Here is a 19,719-nt window from a genome sequence, read left to right as displayed (position 1 = left end):
GTGCAATTCTCACTGAAATTAATGGGAGTTACACACACTCAGCCCGTATTCAGAATAGTTTATGATATATCCCATTGTAAAGGCTTCCTTTGCCATGGAAAAGGACAGAAACTTGGTATCATAACAAACAGAGCTGTCGTGACAGAAACTGGCAGGGAATTTATCAACAAAATATTCTTTCATCAAAAAGTGCAGATTTGTTGAAACTGAAGCTTTTTGCAAAATGGAATTTTTGTTTTCCATCCCACCATAGTCATGACAACAAAACACTGAAAAAGCAGCAGACATTCTTGTTTAAGTAAAGGATGTGGTCCACATATGTCAAGGAGTAGAATGGACATTTAGAGGAATGTTTGTAAGGAACTAAATAAGTCTTCTGAAAACCTCTCATATAATTCAAGGTGAACTTGGGCAAGTCACCTCACCTCTCTGTGCTTCATTTTCCTATCTGTAAAATGGGAAGTGTGATATTTATTTTCCTTAATGAAGCACTTTGACACCTATGGATGAAAAATACTATCAGAGTTAAGTATTATTAGTTAATATTATAGTTAAATTATTAGTATAAGAGCTAAATATTCCTCATTCCTTCAGAAGGAGCACAGTGAAAGTTGAGTGAGAGATTGATCCTTGATACATCGCCCATAGAGCTATATCAAACCCTGTTATAACTACTTTTGTTAAAATAGCACCTGGTTACAAAGACTGTGTTGTGAAGAGTGAAACTATTATCACGGTATTTATATCTATATTTGGCTCTTAAAATTCTCTTTTTATGAGCAGCAGCACGAGAAAATTACAGCCTTCTTCAATCTCAGGGAACTTTGGAGAAGTGTGCGGGGGGGAAGGAAATGTTTTTTTCCACAAATTATAACCGCTGTTACTTTCAAGTTCTCCTGTTCATAAAGAGAGAATTTTAAGAGCCAAACTCTGCTACAAGTGTCGTATGATAATGGTTTTTCCTCTACATAACACCAGCCTCATGATTTTGTAAAGAGTGGCTATTTTAACAAGGCTTGATATAACACGATTTAACATAGTTAAGATCCAATGTGCTTTTTTGTGTTGTAAAGGAAATACTATAGATGGCAGAGAGCATTATAACTAACTGTATTAAAATTATAAGATATACTGAAAGCTATGCCGTTGCAAACTGGAGAAAATATTTTTCTTTTATTTATGATATAATCTATAATCAAAACTTCATATATATGCTCAATACTCTAGGTGAAATGAAGAGGAAGGGGAGAAAAATGTAGTTCAGTGAAACAGAACATTCATTCTACCAACCAACCGGTGAGGTCGGAAGGAAAGAACTGTTGCGCTCATGTTGTTTCTCTGAGTGCCATCTCCATCCCCAGTCAGAATGTAGCCAGAGCACAAGCACAACTTGGCTCTGCATGACCGCTAATGAATACAAGAACACAAGACATCAGCTTCACTGCTCATCTGGATGACAGCACGGTGATGATAATCCGATGCACAGGAATGTTTTAATTGCTGCCCCAGTCACGTGGCCTGGGCTCAGGGTTTCTGTCATATGACAGAGATCAGTATCTACTGACTTCAGTAATTACTATTAGAAGTACCTCCAACAGCATCATGACCATGGACACAGCGATGCAACAGTGACTCAGTACTGACTCAGAGGCAGAAGTGGCATTTATTGAAAAGCAAGCAATGGTTCATGCTGCACCCTGTGTTTTCTTTGTAGTTCTCTCATCCATCCATGTACAAACCAAACCCTGGCTCTGCTTAGTTTATAAGAGTTGATGAAATCGCAGCCCCAGAGCATTTAGGTGCTGACAGCAATCATATAGTTATTAAGTATAGCTACTCCAAACTACTAACATTCTTACCTGGATACTTTCCAAATACATGTATATTGTAGCAGCTGATTCACATTAAACTGCCTTTGGTCATCTTCATGCTGTAGAGAGAGGAACATGTAGTTATATAACTGCTGGTATGATGTATCTAAGCGGTACAAATTTGTTTGGTGCTTCATAATGTCAGTATGTTCTTTCATTATTTTTGGCCCAATATTCAAGGCTTATAAAAACCTTCCTTTCCTTGCCTGCAGTTTCTTGAGCCCTTAGATAAACTTTGGAATCTGGTCACACCATGAACATGGCCTTGGAAAGTAAGAAACTCATCATGCAGGAGACGTCCCTGTGTGTTGCCCTGCACAGTATTCTGTCGGCACTCCCTCCATTCCAGAAGTAAAGGGAGGAGATGTTTCCACAGAGAGCAATGTTTGTCCATTTCTGTGGAATTTTGGCCCTTGTTTGGTTCATTTATTCCTATTACAAAATGGTTCTAGCTCTATGTTTCATATATGTATATAAATAAAAGTTACCATTCACTTCACTTGTGTGTGCGCACCTTTGTTTCTGGAGTATGATCAATGTGATACTTGCCAGAGATTTGGGCTGAGGTAGCAGGATTCATAGCACATCTGTGTGATTTCTTGTAAAACTCTGATGCCATGGAAATGCTAACAATGCCATCTCCCCCACAACCTCTACCTGCGCCCCCACCTTCAGCCATGAATTTGCTAATGTTTTTTAAAAAACAGTTGGGAGGGTCAATGGCAATGAAATATACTGTGAAATAATGGTTGCTGTCCAAAGCAGCACAATGAAAATCAGGAGGCAAGTTAACTGAAACATCTTTATGTCTCTGCTAACAATTAAGCAAGGCTACAAAGGAAAGAAAAATAACAGTGAAGATACTTGACACCAGTGCTGTAACAGCTCCCCCACCTCCACCAAACAGTTACCACTGGCAGCCATGTAATCACGTCACAGGAGCAATCACACATTGCACCTGATAAGAGCTCTGGGATATGGTATCAGTCAGACTTGTAAGGAAGGAAAGTGTAAGTGCTCCCCACCCCCATAAATCAACCTGAAACAGAGCAGTTAACATGAAACAAAAACATTGTTCAATGATGGCATTAAAGTGAGTTAAAAGTCTCTACAGCACAAAACCACAGTCAAAGGTGTTAATGATGAGGGTCCTCATCCAGTTGTCGGCTTTCAGTTAGTACTTTACTTGCAGGGGATCAAAACCCATGGAGTTCTCTCGCAACAGAAGCATATGGAAATGTTCTATTGAGCTGGTCAAGCAGCACCACAGCATTACAATAGAGACCTCAGCACAACAGACCTTGGTACAGTCCCAATCTACCTTCAGGCTCCCCTCTGTTCCATTTCATGCAAGCATCTAGCACCACAAATTCTCTGGCCCGCCGAGAACTGAGAGCAGTGCACACATGGGTGAGGTCAGGTTGCCTGTAGAGGCTTTGGAAAGCAGTTCTGTCCTGTGACCATTTGAAGTATTCCCCTTTTGCCTCACGTTATATAAAATGCAGCACACGTCACGATAATCAGAATCATGCTGGCCATACTGGCATCCATGGATCTGGGGGCTTCACCAGTGTGCTTTCAAAAGCACACTCCACCACCATGGTAAGAGCAGAGCATGGTGTGAGGTATGCAGGATCCCCTAAAATAAATGTTGGCACAGAAACACCATAGAGAGTCACGTTTTTCGGGGAATAAATTCCCTTCTTTCCCTCTGCAGCACAACCCTGACCTCCTAAGCATTCTAGCATCATGGACCTTTCTTGTATGTCCAATATTTGTTTTCATGAACTGATCCCTCTGATCCACTAAGCCTTGGAGAACCAGTGAATATAACCTTGGTAGTTTATGTATTTTCGGGCTTTTTTCAGTGGGCAAAGTATAGGGAAGTGTGTTCCATCGATGACCCTTCTGAAAACCCAATATAATTTCAAAGACTTGGGTAATGGCAACCACCTGTGGGTGGATCTCAGTATTGTTAGCCTGGTAAACCTGACCCCGACAGCTGACTTCCCAGCCCAAACTGGTTGGCAATTATTGGTAGCTGTCAGGAATTGCTTTCATCCAAAGGGCAATAGCTGCCCGCTTCTATATTGGTATAGGTTTCTGAAATTGAGTGATCTGGTGCTGTAGGGTTGGCGCAAGCTCCTTCAATAACTCGAGGAAGGTCTCCTTTCTCATTGTGAAGTGCTGCAGCCACTGGTCATCATCTCAGGTTTCCAAGATGATGTGGTCCAACCACACCATGCTGGTTCTCTGGCACCAGAAGTGGCGGTACACCCATGGGCATACCACTGTGGTCCCGACATTCAAAACATTTGCTCCATGGGACCTGAGTGAGTTTTATTTCCCCCTGTGAGTCAGGCATCTTTGCCATCTGACAGCTCTTTGGGTCAATGCCACCCAATATCTGGTATTGCACCACATGAACATTAGTCTTGTGAGCAGCAGCCAGAGCAGAATCACATCTTCATGGGTTTGCTCCAAGTCTCCAACAGAGCCTGGCAAAAGGAAAAGATGAGAGTGATCTGCCATCTTCAAAAGTCATGAAGGAGGTGGACAGTTCCAGCAATGTGCAGCAAAGTGATTCTTAGAATTTCTCCTGTGATGCACCCCCTGGGATACCACCCCTGAAATTTTACCACTAACATCGTGTACTGAAAAGGGGCAGTGTGGACATGGATATATGCCTGTGCAGAGCGTAACCCATGCCCAGTCCAACATATGTGGATACTCAGCACAGGGAATGGGGTACATGTTCTTGCAGTACAAGCATATACAACTGTGTACAATCACAAGTGTAGACGCAGCTATAGATGGAATAAATGGACCCAAAGAGTTAAAGGTGTTAACATGATGCTCCACCATTAAACAGTTGTAAAAGAGATCGGGGGTTTGGCATGCTGAGACCTCAGTCTGCTTAGTACCATGGCAAACACCATTAAACATCATTTGAACCTTTTAGTAAAGATTTAGAAAATGGAGGAAAAACAGCTAAAGCATTTGAAATGTAAAGTATGAAGTAAGGCTTTCATTTCAACAACATCCCTTGTGCCCTTCAACTTGAGAGAGTTTTTAGAAAGAAAACCACTCTCCTTCTTCCATCTGACAAGTATTAAAGATGGTAATAATTGTCCTTTCGGGTGAAAAGAGAAGAAGTTAGTTGAGATGGCCAGAAGCTGCTGCTCATAAGGTCCAATTCCATTTTCTAAATGATAAAGCAAAACACAAAATACTAAGGGGGTAAGAAAAGAACAGGAAAGATCGAAAATGTAGTTTCTGTCTTAAGTGGTGACTTTCACTTGCAACCACACTGCTGTTGGAAAGACACAGGCACATCACATGGTCTTATGAGACATTCCAAGACGCGGCAAACTTATACCAGCGTCAAGCTGTTTAGGGCATTGATCTTAACCCCCTTTTTGGTAACAGGCTTACAGCAGTGTTGCAAAATATACAGTCTCGGCCAGCCAGGCTATACTTTTATTACACAGAAGGAAAAAGCAGAGAGACAGGAAAAAGAAGAATCAGGGCGGGAAGGAAAAGGACATAAGGGGAGGAGTGCATGACAGTCTCACTTCCAGGAGTGTTTGGGATTTAGCTGAAGCTGCTGAAGGCACTCCCCACAACTCAACATCTGAAAGAGCGTCTGGAAGACAAAGAGCTTTGGCCTGGGGGAGGGGAGTGCCAGGGAGGGAAGGTTGCTCAGCCTACATTTAAGAAACTGCTCGTATCAGCTAACACGGGTGAAACATTGCTAATTCAAATCTTGCTAGTGTGAAGAACTTAGACTGAGATTTTATGTTTATTTCATTTGGTGACTACTTTTAATCTCTTTACACTTATCGCTTATAATGACTTAAAATCTATTTTCCTGTGGTTAATAAACTTGTTTCATGTTTTATCTTAAAGAGTGTGTTCTTGAGTGAAGTGTCTAGAAAAACCCTACTCAGTAACAAAAGCTGGTGCATATTCTTTCTACTTTGAAGGAAGGGCGGACTGGATAATAATCTTCACAGGTCAGGCTTCTTGAGCAGGGTAAGACAGTATGGTCCTGGACTGGGGAGCCAGCTGGAGTTTCTCTATCATTTGTTCATGAGTGGCTGGAAAGCACTCATTGAACTAAGTTGGGTGTCTGGTGCCACCTGCTGTCGGGTTGTGTGGTAACAGGGTCTGGAGAGGCTGTGCGCCACCAGCCAAAGTAAGGTGGAGGCAGCTCCGCTCAAGCTAAATAATTGAGAAGGGTACCCAGTGGTTCCACAGCTGTAACCCAGGGGTTCTGCATGCCGTCACAAGATGTCATCTGGGCCTCTCTCTCTGATCCAATCTGGTTAGGATCTCTCCCAGGAGAAATGTGTCACAATGGATCCTGGGATCCTAGGAGATGGTGGGGGTGGTGGCAGCCATGATGGTGAAACTGCTGCAGCAGTTGTTGGTAGAAAGCTGCTGCTTCTACTAATTTTCTCCAAAAAGTCTTTTTTAAAAAAGAATCCCAAAAGGGAGTGAGGGGTGGAATAGCCCATTCCCTCATTATTTGGTTCACCAATTAGGCCTAATGTCCAATACACCAATTTTGATTCATTGATGTCCAGTCTCTCAGTTTTCTTGTTTACCACGCAGAATCTTAACATAGTCCTTGAATTATATCAGTAGGCTTTTTTTGTTAGGACTAATTCAGTTTCCCTTTTGAACCTTTTCCTCATCAAGATTTGTTATTATAGATTGTGATATTTTATGAACTTTTACTTGCTTCTTATAACTGAGCTCACAATTATGGTAAATTTGTAGCAGGGGCATACATAGTTCAATTGCACCCACAAAAGTAATACAAAATAAAGGAGCCAAACCAAGGGGCACTGCAATCCCATAGGCCAGATTGCAATACCACTCATTCATATTTGGCCAAGTCACCCCTCCGTAATGGGCCCAGCCTTGTGATGTGTACAGCAAACCCAGTATTGCCAGCCACAGGCATTCAAAGATAATGAGTCAGGCCCTCAAAAACCACAAGAGGCTTAAAAATCATGATATTTTAAAGTAACACTGATTCAGGGTTGATTCTCTTTATTGGCCTTCTGAGTTTTGAGCCTTTTCAAGCTTTTCTCCAAAACCATGAGGGTTAGAAACTTCTTTTTGTTTAAAAAAAATAGTAATTGAGAGTCTCAGATAATCTCATGACTCCAGAAGTTGGGGATTTAAGAGAAATAAAATATCAAATATTGCAAGTCTCATAATAAAATTTTGAGATTTGACCACATTGCTTCATATCTTTGATTTAAATGGGATATATTGATGCTCAGTAAATCTGTGGAAGGGCCCAGCTCACCACAGGATTGGGTGCTAAGAGAGGAAACGTAATTACGTTCAATGTAGTACAGCCTATGTCTCTTCAATTATAGCTTTCTGTGGGCCTGCTACACGAGTTAACATTTTTGCCTGGCAAGCAGAACCCTCTTCTTTCCTTATGTGAGTCCATTGTTGCAACTATTCCCTCGGGCTGGAGGAGACCTATACTAGTTCTACAGCTGTTAATATTCTCAGTCGCTATTAGTAACTGAGGCTTGAAGCTCTCACATTCATGTCTGTTATCATCAAGGGCTGATCAATAATTTACTTGAACATATCGTAAAATGTCACCATTCCCGGTGAACCCCTACTGTACATTATTAATGATAGTTTATGAATTCCTCGAGACAACAAATGTTTTCTAACATCCCAAGCACTGCTAATTTATCTTCCAAGACTGTTGTTAATTGCTTAAAATATCAAAGCTTAAAGATTACTTTTGTTTACTTTATCTGGAAGATGAAACTATTTCTGAGGTGTTAAATGCCAAGAGCTGCACTCACACTGCTCTTGGCCTATGTAGTGCACTGCAGTATATTAAGCCTAATTTAGACCTGTCAAACTAAAACAGGGAAGGAGCAGGTTTTGTGCATACTAATGGGACAAAGATTTTGCTCTCCTGCAGGATGACGGATTATTCAACATAGGAAAAGACTTCTATATCATTATATCACTAAGAGTTTTTTAAACACACAACAATTATTTTAAGGAACAAAAAACAAATCTCTCACCACCAGGTACAAATGACATAATTTTTCTCAGTTTGTTAATATTTTTATTGTAAATACACATGCATTAACATAATACTTCTTCTACTTTATCCCCATTAATGCTGGTACATTCCACTTAAGCAAAAATGATCTCCAGGGTTGGTAGCAGTTGCCTGAATATCCCTTTATGTTAGTACGTGACAATTTGCTGTTGCTGGAGTTTCACACCCCACCGAGATTCTAGGTATGTGGGAATGGCTCTCTAAAGAGAGGGAATGGCAGGCATGGGCTGAGCACTCCTCAGAGACGAACTTTGGAGGCAGCCAAATTTGTGGTGAAAGCTTGCACTAGATTTTGTGTTCTCACATTCTGAGGTCTTTGCATGAATAAAACCAAACCTCAACAAAGGGTAAGTTTCTTACCCCACTACAGATTACATGGATGCATTTTGCAGCCACTGCTCAAACAATACTTTTTAATATCCTAAGTAGTACACATAGTATGGCAGTTGTGAAACACAAGATCTAAGGACAAATACAGCACCCCACCACATGGAGTATTTTACCACTATCATAAATTGGTTCATCATTTTATGAGGAAACTACTGTACCTTTCTCCACCCACATAAAATATTTTCTAACGTTGTCAAGATCTCAAAGTGTGAGACATGCCACAAGATGATGAATTTGTTGCTATTCTGCATGCAAATTCCCACTAACATCAATTGGAGTTTTTGTCCCATGAGATGATATAAGTGGGCCCCAATATTTTTACAGCATAACTGTTAAAGCTTGTATAGAGACCATGGAGTTAGATTCTTATTAGATCTCCAAATAACATCTAGAAAATTCAGGTACCAAAGGCTTTTGTTCAAGAGAGTTGTGCCTGGGAAAACACAAAACCAAAACCAAATGAAAGGTCATCAACTGGCTGAAAAAGGCCTATGATTTCAAGTGAAAACATCAGGTCAGATTTCTTGCTTTTTTACTCCTTGGCTCAAGACAATTTCTTCTTTCCCTCTGAATACATCGTAACAGAATACCAGCTTCCTATGCAAGGAAAAAATGTACCTTTACAAAAAAAAGTGTTTGGATGCATTTACTAAACAATTTTGAATATTATTATTGGCCCTCTGAGGGATTATAACATCCTTGTTTTACAAATAAACCCTTCAGATCACACTCATGCATATACTCATTTCTCATTGTGCTAAACAAAAAACTTTCCTTTTCCTCTGTCGGTGGCTGTTACTTAAGACTTCCTGCTTGTGTGTGCGTGTCTCTTTGTTTGTTTGGCTTCATTTCACTTAAACTGGCTTGATAAATCACCAAGAGAAAAAAAGTCTTATTTTTAAGAGCTCTTCACAAGATGCATGAATCTTCAGGAAGTGGGTAGGACCACCTTCTTCCTGTGTTATTACATTGACCTGAATATGAATCTAAACTCTTTCCTTCAAATGGTCACTACTAAAATTATGGGATATCAAAGTACCTATTTGTTGCAAGGTAAACAAAATAGAGAAAATGTATCCATGGACTTGCATGTACATATATTAGCTGTGAATTTGGCCTTAGGAGTCTAATGTCACTTCATCTCCGGATTGCAAATGATTAGCTAACAATGTGAAATATGAACACACAGTGCTGGATCTATTGCCCCCTCTGCCTTGCAGTGCACTGTTCCCATCACCTCTGAAGACAATCTGCTGCACACATAACATGATCACTAACAGCTGGGCAGCTAGGCTTGGGCCCCTAGGAATGAGTTAAAGATCTGACAAATGAGAAGAATAATCTGCCAGCCACCATAAGAATTGTAGCCCCCAAGAAATAAACGTATGAGCCATAGTATAAACTATAGGTACAATTCTGCTTTTAGATTGATATTTCAGTTGGAAATGAATGGGTATATGGTGGCTGAAAACAGATTTGATATCGCTTGATGCCTGCTTGTATGTAAGCAGCACTGGGCAAGTAGTCATGGTCCCCCAGTGTTATCCCATATCTACAAGAAACACTATCACCCTTCTTGGTGTTTTCCTAAGGAAGGTGTCCTCTGGAACCATTTCCCTTTCTGTTGAATCAGGGTGGGAAGGCAAGAGGCTTTTTCACCAGAATGGTTTGGAATTTTTATCAACAATTTCATTTCTATTTCTGTGATTGCCAGTTTTGTAATTAAGCAATAAGAATGACACATGCAGTGTATTTCTGAACAACTTGTGTCAGATTACCCACAACCTTCACTTCTGCAACTCTATGACTATGCTGCTATTTATTTCAAGAGGACAATACTTGATTACCTAGTAGCTTTAAAATGAGATAAAACTTTCCATGGCTGCCTCTCTCTTTCCAGGCAGCTCACCATACTTAGGGATCCCATAGCACTTTAGAAAAGTTAATTAAGTCTCAACTCTTCTGTGCAATAGGTAAGTATTGTTATAGCAGAAGCACTAAATGGTGCTTTTACATAGAGTCTTTTTTTTTTTTTAATTAATGTGCAAGCATGTTTTTAGCCTTGGAAGCAAATATCACATTGTTAGGTTTGTGAAGCATATTCTCTTGGGGAGCTATGGCTAGCACGAGAGAGTTTGCTCTGTGTTTCAGTCTTTTTAAACAGAGTCAGTTCTTTGGGCAGCAGTGCTTCCTGGGAGCCAGGCATTGGTGATTAGGCTGAGATCCCTGAAAGAAGGAATTGTCTACATCCTTTGTGCCCATCTCTCTCCCAGAACCAGGGGCATACACAAGAGGGGAAGGGGGCAGGTAGGGGCATGCCCTCCAACCAATAATTGTCAGAGGGCACAGAACTCCTTTAGCCCTGGGGGTGGAAGAGCAAGCTCCTCCTGGGCCAAGGAGCACTCAACTTGCCCCTGCAAAAGGGGTCAAATTTAAATTTTTGCACACGCCTCTGCCCAGACATGGTGTATATATATACACACCATTTATATATATCGCAATTTGCTCTCACAGTATACCCTGACTTGGTGTCACTGATTCCTCCTACAATAGGAAGCCAAACTGCAAGTCCCCAGGCATCTGCTATAGCACAGCAGAGGGGAGGCACTATTACTACGTTTTCCAGATGGGGACACTGACAAAGGAAGATTAAAGACTTCTCCATAATTATGCGCTGAGTCAGTGGCAGAGCTGGGAATGGAAACTACACTCTACACCTCATAAATCTTTAGCCTTGTTAGTCACTACTTCATGGAAAAATCAAGTCTTCCAATAACATGGCATGTCTTGTCACAGATTTAAAAGCCAGAAGGAAGTACCTATGATCATCCAGGCTAACCTCCTGTGTAACACAGGTGACAGAATTTGCCCAGCAGTTCCTGCATCAAGCCCAACAATTTGCAGCTAAACTAGAGCATAATTTTTTTTAGAAAGGCTGATTGATACTAAGTAGTGGGAGAACTTGTTCCACAGGCACCTGAATGTCAGTACTAGTCCGAATTAACGCTAACTGTGATGACTGTGTGAGTGTGTGTGAGTGCTGCTTACCTCACTCCATAAAAGCTTCACAAACCATCAACTCATTTTCTACAGATCACCTGACATCAGCAAGATGGTAATTACTTTTGGTCACTACTGACCTGAGCCAAATTTGAAATGATGGCTTGGTGACAAAAGCCTCTGTTTCGTACATTTCCTGGCTCCTGAACCATCAGTCTGTCTGCTACCAATGGAATGTCAGTTATAAATATTTTCAATGATTTGCAAAAACAAAATAAAAAACAAACAAAAAACACACTACCAACAACTTTTGTATACCCTGGTACTGCAAAGTGCAAATAATTTGAACTACTACTATACATGATAGTGCTACCTCCTTTGCTTTTATCTGTTAAAAGGTAAAGGAGTCAAAAGAAAAGATATTTTAAAACATTTCACGTTTGGCCTCATAGCTTTTTTAAAAAAAGCAGATGAATTACATAGAATCTGACAATTCTTATGGGGACACACAACATAATTGGAAAGAAAAGAAACCTTATCTCTTATCTGATCCAAATTTTCATAGACTTGGGTTGGAAATTCCAATTACCTGCTTTAAGCATATATCCTATCTGTGGATAAAGTCAACCCATCTCCAGTCAAAATCAACTAAAACATCAAGGTCTCCTTTGTAGCATGAAGTTTGGATTGGAAGAAATTCAAGGTTGCCCACAGGGAATAAAACTCACATCTAGCAGCATGGATCAGTATAATTAAAGTTCAATAATCCATTCCTAGGTATCTCAATCACAAATAATCTGAATGAGAATCTCTTCCGATTTGAAGTGCGATAAGACTATGACTTAATACATAATACATTCTCTCTCTCTCACACACAAACACATGCACGATCAAATTCTTAGAATTTCACAGTAACCAGGATATGGATCTCATTTATCTTGTGTAGTACTTTATGGATTTTTACCTTTAATATGTTTCAAAATATACAAGGACCAGCCAGAAAAGAAAACAACAAACTGATATCATGTCTATGGTTCAAATTTGAATTCTTCTAACAAAGGTAACATTTGGTCTTCTCATGTAATGTATGTACACTCAGGAAGCAAACAAACTCTTTCAAATTATCAATGCAGATGGTAACATGAAAGGATCGGAGAGATTTTACTTCCTCAGGAATATTGAAAGAAACAAGAAAAAAAAGACGCACCGTTCGAGCCAAACTTTGCTGATAGCTGATGCCTTTCTGTAGACAAAGCTGAATGGAGGTGGTTGCCTTGCGAAGACTCTCATGGCTGCCCAAAGCATGATCACTGCAATTTGGAAGGGTGGGAAGGTGGAAAAGAGAAAACAAAATCATCATCTACTCCCCAGCTCCTCTCTCCCTTTCTCTCAGACACACACCCTTTCCACCAGTCTCCAGCAAATCAAACTAAGCAACCAAAACAAGTTGTATTATCTGAGCACAGAATCTTGCATGTATAAAGGATTGTTTGGTTTTGGCCCTTGCTTGTTTTTAAGGGCTGGGTGGAAAAAGATTAACATAGAATCATAGAACATTAAGGTTGGAAGGGACCTCAGGAGGTCATCTAGTCCAACCCCCTGCTCAAAGCAGGACCAACCCCAACTAAACCAACCTAGCCAGGCCTGTGTCAAGCCACACCCAAAAAACCTCTAAGGATGAAGATTCCACCACCTCTCTAGGTAACCCATTCTAGTGCTTCACCACACTCCTAGTGAAAAAGTTTTTCCTAATATCCAACCAAGACCTCCCTCATTGCAACTTGAGACCATTGCTCCTTGTTCTATCATTTGCCACCACTGAGAATAGCCTAGCTCCATCCTCCCTGGAAACCCCTTTCAGGTAATTGAAGGCCGCTATCAAATCCCCCCTCACTCTTCTCTTCTGCAGACTAAAGAAGCCTAGTTCCCTTAGCCTATCCCCATAAGGCATGTTTTCCAGCCCCCTAATCATTTTCGTTGCCTCCGCTGGACACTCTCCAATTTGTCCACATCCTTTCTGCAATGGGGAGCCCGAAACTGGACACAATACTCCAAATGTGGCCTCATTAGTGCCGAACAATCACTTCCCTCGATCTGCTGGCAATGCTCCTACTAATGCAGCCCAAAATGCTGTTAGCCGTCTTAGCAACAAGGGCACACTGTTGACTCATATCCAGCTTCTTGTTCACTATAATCCCCAGGTCCTTTTCTGCAGAACTGCTGCCTAACCAATCAGTCCCAGTCTTTAGCAGTGTATGGGATTCTCCCATCCTAAGTGCAGGACTCTTCACTTGTCCTTGTTGACCCTCATCAGATTTCTTTTGGCCCAATCCTCCAATTTGTCTAGGTCACTTTGTATTCTATACCTACCTTCCAGGGTATCTACCATCCCCCCAGTTTAGTATCATCTGCAAACTTGCTGAGGTTGAAATCCACTCCATCCTCCAAATCATTAATAAAGATATTAAACAAAACCAGCCCCAGGACCGACCACTGGGGCACTCCGCTTGATACCGGCTGCCAACTAGACTTTGAGCCATTGATCACTACCCATTGAGCCCGATGATCTAGCCAGCTTTCTGTATAGTTGAAGCTCTGATTTAAAACATGCAAATTCTGTAAAGGAATGATAATGAAGAAAGATGGAAATAAAAAGATCTTTCCATACTCAAAGCCATACTCTCTCTTTAAAACTTGTTGCTGTCTGTTCTTAAACCTCAAATTACTGTGGACTATTCAAAGCACCTAGCACATAAATAATACATGGTTAATGAATTATTATTATTATTATTATTTATTTATATCAGTGCCTAGAAGCCCGTGCCATGGACTAGGATCACATTGTGTAAGGTACTGTAAGAATAGAATTAAAAAATAGCCCCTGCCCCAAGATGTTTACAATCTAGGACAAGAGACAATAGATGGATACAGAGAGTAAAGGGGGGTTATGAAGAAAAAATGAGACCATATTGGCAAGGGTGACAGACAATAGATAATTTATATTATTTCTATGTCTTGATAAATAACTAAATAGACCATATTGGATGAAAAAATGTAGCTGTATGTAATTGGTTTTTAGAGGCTAAGTGGCTCAATCTATATTTGCAAATCATACGTATAAATGAGAGTGGGTCCTGATCCTTAGAAGTGCCCAAACTCACATTGTGCAGCTGAGAAGAAGGCAAAGATGGGCTGTAAGTCAGTTTCCCACCTTCTCTAATTGTAGGGCCAGCCAGGGGCCCAAGCAAACACAGAGCTTTTCTAGCTTATGCCAAATGGAATGGTTCACTAAGGACTGGTCTGCCCAGAGTGCTCTGGCTCCACCTAGAGTGCTCAGATAATCTTTATGCTATCAGTTGGATTCCCCAGTCAGGAAAATCCTCCTCTGTTTCTTTAGAGTGGCTTTCAGTCCTTTTAGAATTGCTGGATCAACGCAAATGAGACTTCCCCTGGGCTAAGGGTATGACCTGCTATTTCTAATTTTATATGGAGTTAACATTATTTCATTGGTTTTCTTTTTTTAAAAAATCAGGTGAAATAATGCAAAAGTAATTCCCAGTTAAAAGCTAGAACATATGTTTTTAAAATTAAAAAAAAAACTTCAGAGTTTAATGGCATTGATTTTTGCAATAACAGTTTTATTATTGGAACAAGTTAACATGCACCATCAGTTACATCTCCAGTGCATGTTCTGTCAGATTCATGTTTCTTCATTCAGGCACCTGGACATGAGATCCAGGAGGATTGATCTATATTTATATTGCTTCTCAGCATGGCAGGTCGTTTCAGAACTCCCCGGACCAAGTAGGAGAAACAGGTTTGTAAGTGCATATTTCCACCTCTGGAATGCCCTCTCATGCCTGGACATAGCATTGCTGAGGCCTTTGCCTCTTCTCCCCCTGGTGGCCACTTCCTTAATGGTAATGGCCAGTCCCTGCCATTATCGTCTCCCCGTTTCCACTCTAGGTTTTCTGTGATTTGGCCCTCCGGCTAAGTCATATAACAGTTCGCTCCCCATCCAGAGTAACAAATTGTCTAACCAAGTCTAAATCAAATGCCCAAGTCACTAATTCTGCTGCACCTCTCAGACTCCATTGCTTCTTGGCCCCTTCTCCTGGCTCCTGAAAAGCTTCTCTCATCTCACTTCTTCCCAGCAGGATTCTCCTTCACCAGGGACTTCAGCAGTTTACTTCTGGGGATCCTCTTGCTCCTTTCTCATGTCTCCTGCACAGAAATCTACTCTGCTCCTTGTGGGTCTCTCTTGTTGCAGGCCCTAATTTCAAGCTCTCTCACCCAGGAACTACCCTACTCCAGTGGATTCCTCAGCCTGATTTCCTCAGCCTCTTCCCAGAGGGGAACTCCCTTTGTTCCTCTCTGCAAGGTCTTCTCCCTTCTGTTGCATTCCCAGCTCTATTTAAATGGTGCTCTGCCTGTTTCACCAACACAGATGGGGTTAGTCTTTCTAATTAATCCCCCATTACACCCAACTGAGGGGTAGCTGCTAAGCCACCGATGACAAGGTTCTTTTCAGATTTACCAACCATCAGGGAAGGCATGAAACTCAGATGGAAAACAGGTGTATCCATAGGCAAGAGAGTTCTATTTGGAGGGGCTGAAATCAGATTTACAGGGTTTAAAAACATTGGCCCTATGAACATATGACAGAAATAGGGACTTACAGAATGTACATATGGGAAGCTGGGAACTATTGAGTCTCACACGGGGGTTTCTAATAGAAAATAAAGATTAATTTTAAATCATTAACTAGCATGGCACATGGCTGTCAGATATAATTACAAAGGATTCAAACTTCTGGGGATTTCTGACTTCTATGAGTAAATGCTCTGCACCTATTCCACAGTGTAACTAGGCAAAACACAGGCTCCCCATTTCCAGGCATAAAAGGTATAATTGCAGAAGTGGCATTTGTGACAGACACATTGAAGGGCACAGAAGGAGAAACCTATTTCCATTTGACAGAATAAACACCTAGAGCATGGTCCTTTGACAGTGCTTCTGTACATTTGCAAGATTCCTTAACGTTAAAGGCATACAGTACAGATTTAGGAGTGAGAAAGTTAGAGAGCAAAAGCACAAGCTATCACACTGGAATAATGAAATATCTGTACTTCTGTCATGTCACCACACCCGCTCCCCCAGTCCCTTTATTGGCTCGCATTTCTTTCCACACAATGTTCAAATTCCTCATCCTCACTGCATGGCTGTACCTGCTCTTACATCTCTCCTGTCACCTCCCATCAAGCCCTGATGCTCTGCGTAGGCGTCTTGCCTCACTGCTCCCTTGTTATCTTTTCCCACTCTTGCATTCATCATTTCTTCACCAACCCTATGTCTGTAATGACAGCCCTTTCTCTGGAGGCCACACATCCTCATACTCCTCCTTCAAATACCTCCACACTCACTTTTCACCCCTTGCATGCCATCATTTACTTTTGCCACTCCCCTCTTGCCTTACCCTCAACCTACATTAGAGCTGATAGATCAGTAGGAAAAATTATACAGAACGTTTATGAATCTTGAATCTCTTGACCATCTTTGTATGCTTTTCTAGTTTCCTTTTCTGCAAATATTAGTGTGAATGGATTTTGTTTGCACAAATGTTTGGAGAGGAACATTTTATTCATGCAGATATTGGGGCATGAATGAATAGATGGAATGGGTTAATGATTTTTCTTGAGGAAAATGTTGTCAAGTTAGAAATCTAGTTTAGGTCATAAGGAAACATAGATGTAGTAATCCAGGTTCAGCTCCTATTTGTCACAAGGCCCTATCAATGGCCCAATCCTGAAGCAGTATAAAGGGGCTGCAGCACCCCACAAAACCTGGCCCCCAGTGCATCTGTTTTCCCAATTATAAAATGGAGATAAAAATTAAGCACTGATCATGAAGGGATGTCATGTGGATTAGTTAGTTTTTCTCTAGTGCTTTGAAGGATATAAGAAGCACAACATTATTATAAACATGACAAATTATGGCAGATCCCCTTTCTCCTTTTTTGTATTACAATACCACTTACAGGCTTCAACTGGAATTGGGGTCCCATTTTGCTAGGCATTGTACAAACATAGTGATAGACTGTCCATGCCTTCAAGAGTGTACAATCTAAATAGGCAAGAAAGAGAAAGAGAGGGAGAAGAAAGAGAGTCATGAGCAAGTGAAGTGACTTGCCCAAGGTAACAGGGCAGGTCAGTGGCAGAGTCAGGAATAAACTCCAGGTCTTCTGACTCCCCATTCAGCGCCATATCCACTAGGCTACACTGCCGTTCCCCAGAAACATCATTCATTTTCAATAATATAATATTGTTTTTGAGTTACAAGCTCTGAATCCTTATGAAGTCCCTTACATTTTATTCTAAAAACAACTCCCTGGAGCAGCATCACTGTATGAGAAGTTTAATTTGCAGTGACAAAAGAAAACAGAGGCTTATTTTTATGAAGAACATATTCACCTCAAAAGTGCATGATCCTAATCTTCACGAATGTAACTCTGTCCCATCTACAATGAATAGTTTAAACTTCACTTGAAGGGAAAACCAATTCCTATTCAGGCCTTGATTCTCGAAGACTGGAATTAACAAGGCAAAGAAACCCCAAATGTCATCAATAAGGTGTCAAGCAAGCGTGAGAGTGTAAATTATAGACTGGGGATGAGCATTTAGATTTTCTAGTCTACATTTCTGTTTACTGTGACTGCTGAATTTAGGAGTAAGATAATTACACAAAAATACACCATAGAAGCATGAAGATGGAATTCAGAAATATACTAAAGGTAAACTTAAAATCTTCATACCTTCAAAAGACAGGAAACTTTAAAGTAACATTTATAAAAACTATGTTCATTTGCTGGTTGTGCATTGCAGTCAGTTCTACATACTGACAATAGCCAGATCAATAAACAAAAGAATAAATAAACTAACATCTTTTATCTAGCAATGTGTTATGCTTTACTAGGCACTGTGCAACGCTCTGAGCAAGTGGCCTGTAGCTCTAGAGGCAGAAAGTTTGCAAGGAAGATTGATTCATTACTGGCACATAAGAGCTGATTTTGGTTTGCTGACAGCAGTGGGAGTCATGAGTTATTCAACACAAGCTGCTTAGCCCCCTATATAATTTATTTTTATATGGCATCTTTCATAAAGGACATCATAAAACCACTTTTCAGAGGCATCCATTCACAAGCTAAAGAGGAAAAAAAAGCAAAGGACAATCTGAAGGCAAGATTTAAAGAAAGGGATAATATAGCTGGTTTGGACAGGGAAGATTTTCAGCTACCAGAGACGGACTGGGCAAGAAATAGAAAGGCAGAAACAAAGAAGAGACCAAGTTTGATGGAATGAATTGAACAGGTAGCTAGGAGATTTATGATATGTCCACAGGTGAACTTGAAGGTGCAAAAAATAGCAGTGTGCTACAGCGGTGCGAGCAGTGGGACCAAGCCAGCTGCCTGGAGCACAATCCTGTCTGAGGCCGTAGGCATGTATGTGGGTGGGGAGACCCTCCTGCTCCTCGGGCCACTATGGCTACACTTCTGTTGTTTAGAGCACTAGCTCAGTCAAAGCTAGCGCTTGTAAATCTTCTTAAACTGGAAATTACACATCCCAGCTCCATTAGCGAGGGAAATTACACATTCCCATTAGCCAGGAAAGGTAGATTGAGTCTAAGCAGAGTTTTGAAAACCAAAAGATCAAAAGTGAATTATAGTTGGAAATGTACGAGAAAGTGAGCGTAGAATAATATTTCCTACTTCTTTGAGCTGGAGGGTTCTGGGCCCTAGACGTATAGAAACATATTAAGACCATAAAAAAGGGAACTGCAGTACATCAAGATGGGATGAAAGAAAGGTATAACTAAAGATGAGAGAAGATGTAGGGACAAGCTAAGGATTAATCCTAATAATATTCCAGCAATGGTGCATGACAGATTTGCTGACAAGACAAAATGTCAGAACGAAAAAAAGGCTTAGTCTGTGGCAACTCACAATTTCTGACCTAGGGAGGTCTAAGTTAAAGACCAGAAACTTAGCATGGTTCCAAATCAGAATTTCACCAATCACCTATGGGCAGAACTAAAACCCTTAATATAAAATTTCCTGAACTTTCGGGAATGTTTGAAATCCAGGTTTCCATTGCGATTCATAAGAAAAAGCCCAAGGGATATCAGTAGATAATGGACACCCACAAAGGAGGGGAAATAATAAATTGTTACATCTTCATTTACTTGGCAATTCCTTGTGCCACGCTAACACAATAATATGTATTTTCTGTTTCCCCAAACACTTCCATTCACTTAAAGCTAATTAATTCCAGGCACCATCAAGTATTT

General features: G+C 40.7%; 1 protein-coding gene across 1 annotated transcript in view; it reads right to left on the bottom strand.

The window, feature by feature from the left end:
• Positions 1 to 19,719, bottom strand: part of PIK3C2G (phosphatidylinositol-4-phosphate 3-kinase catalytic subunit type 2 gamma) — a 262,202-nt gene that overhangs the window by 218,164 nt on the left and 24,319 nt on the right. Inside the window, exons 7-8 of the mRNA XM_067558969.1 lie at positions 12,584 to 12,686; positions 1,860 to 1,930 (exon numbers count right to left, since the gene is read on the bottom strand). Coding sequence (XP_067415070.1) covers positions 1,860 to 1,930; positions 12,584 to 12,686 — 174 coding nt within the window. The remainder of the gene's footprint in view (positions 1 to 1,859; positions 1,931 to 12,583; positions 12,687 to 19,719) is intronic.

Source organism: Emydura macquarii, unplaced genomic scaffold (genome assembly GCF_026122565.2).
Source record: "Emydura macquarii macquarii isolate MOO-44397 ecotype Brisbane River unplaced genomic scaffold, CSIRO-AGI_Emac_v2 contig_2205, whole genome shotgun sequence".
Classification (NCBI taxonomy): Eukaryota; Metazoa; Chordata; order Testudines; family Chelidae; genus Emydura; species Emydura macquarii.
This window is presented reverse-complemented; position numbering and strand designations above follow the sequence as displayed.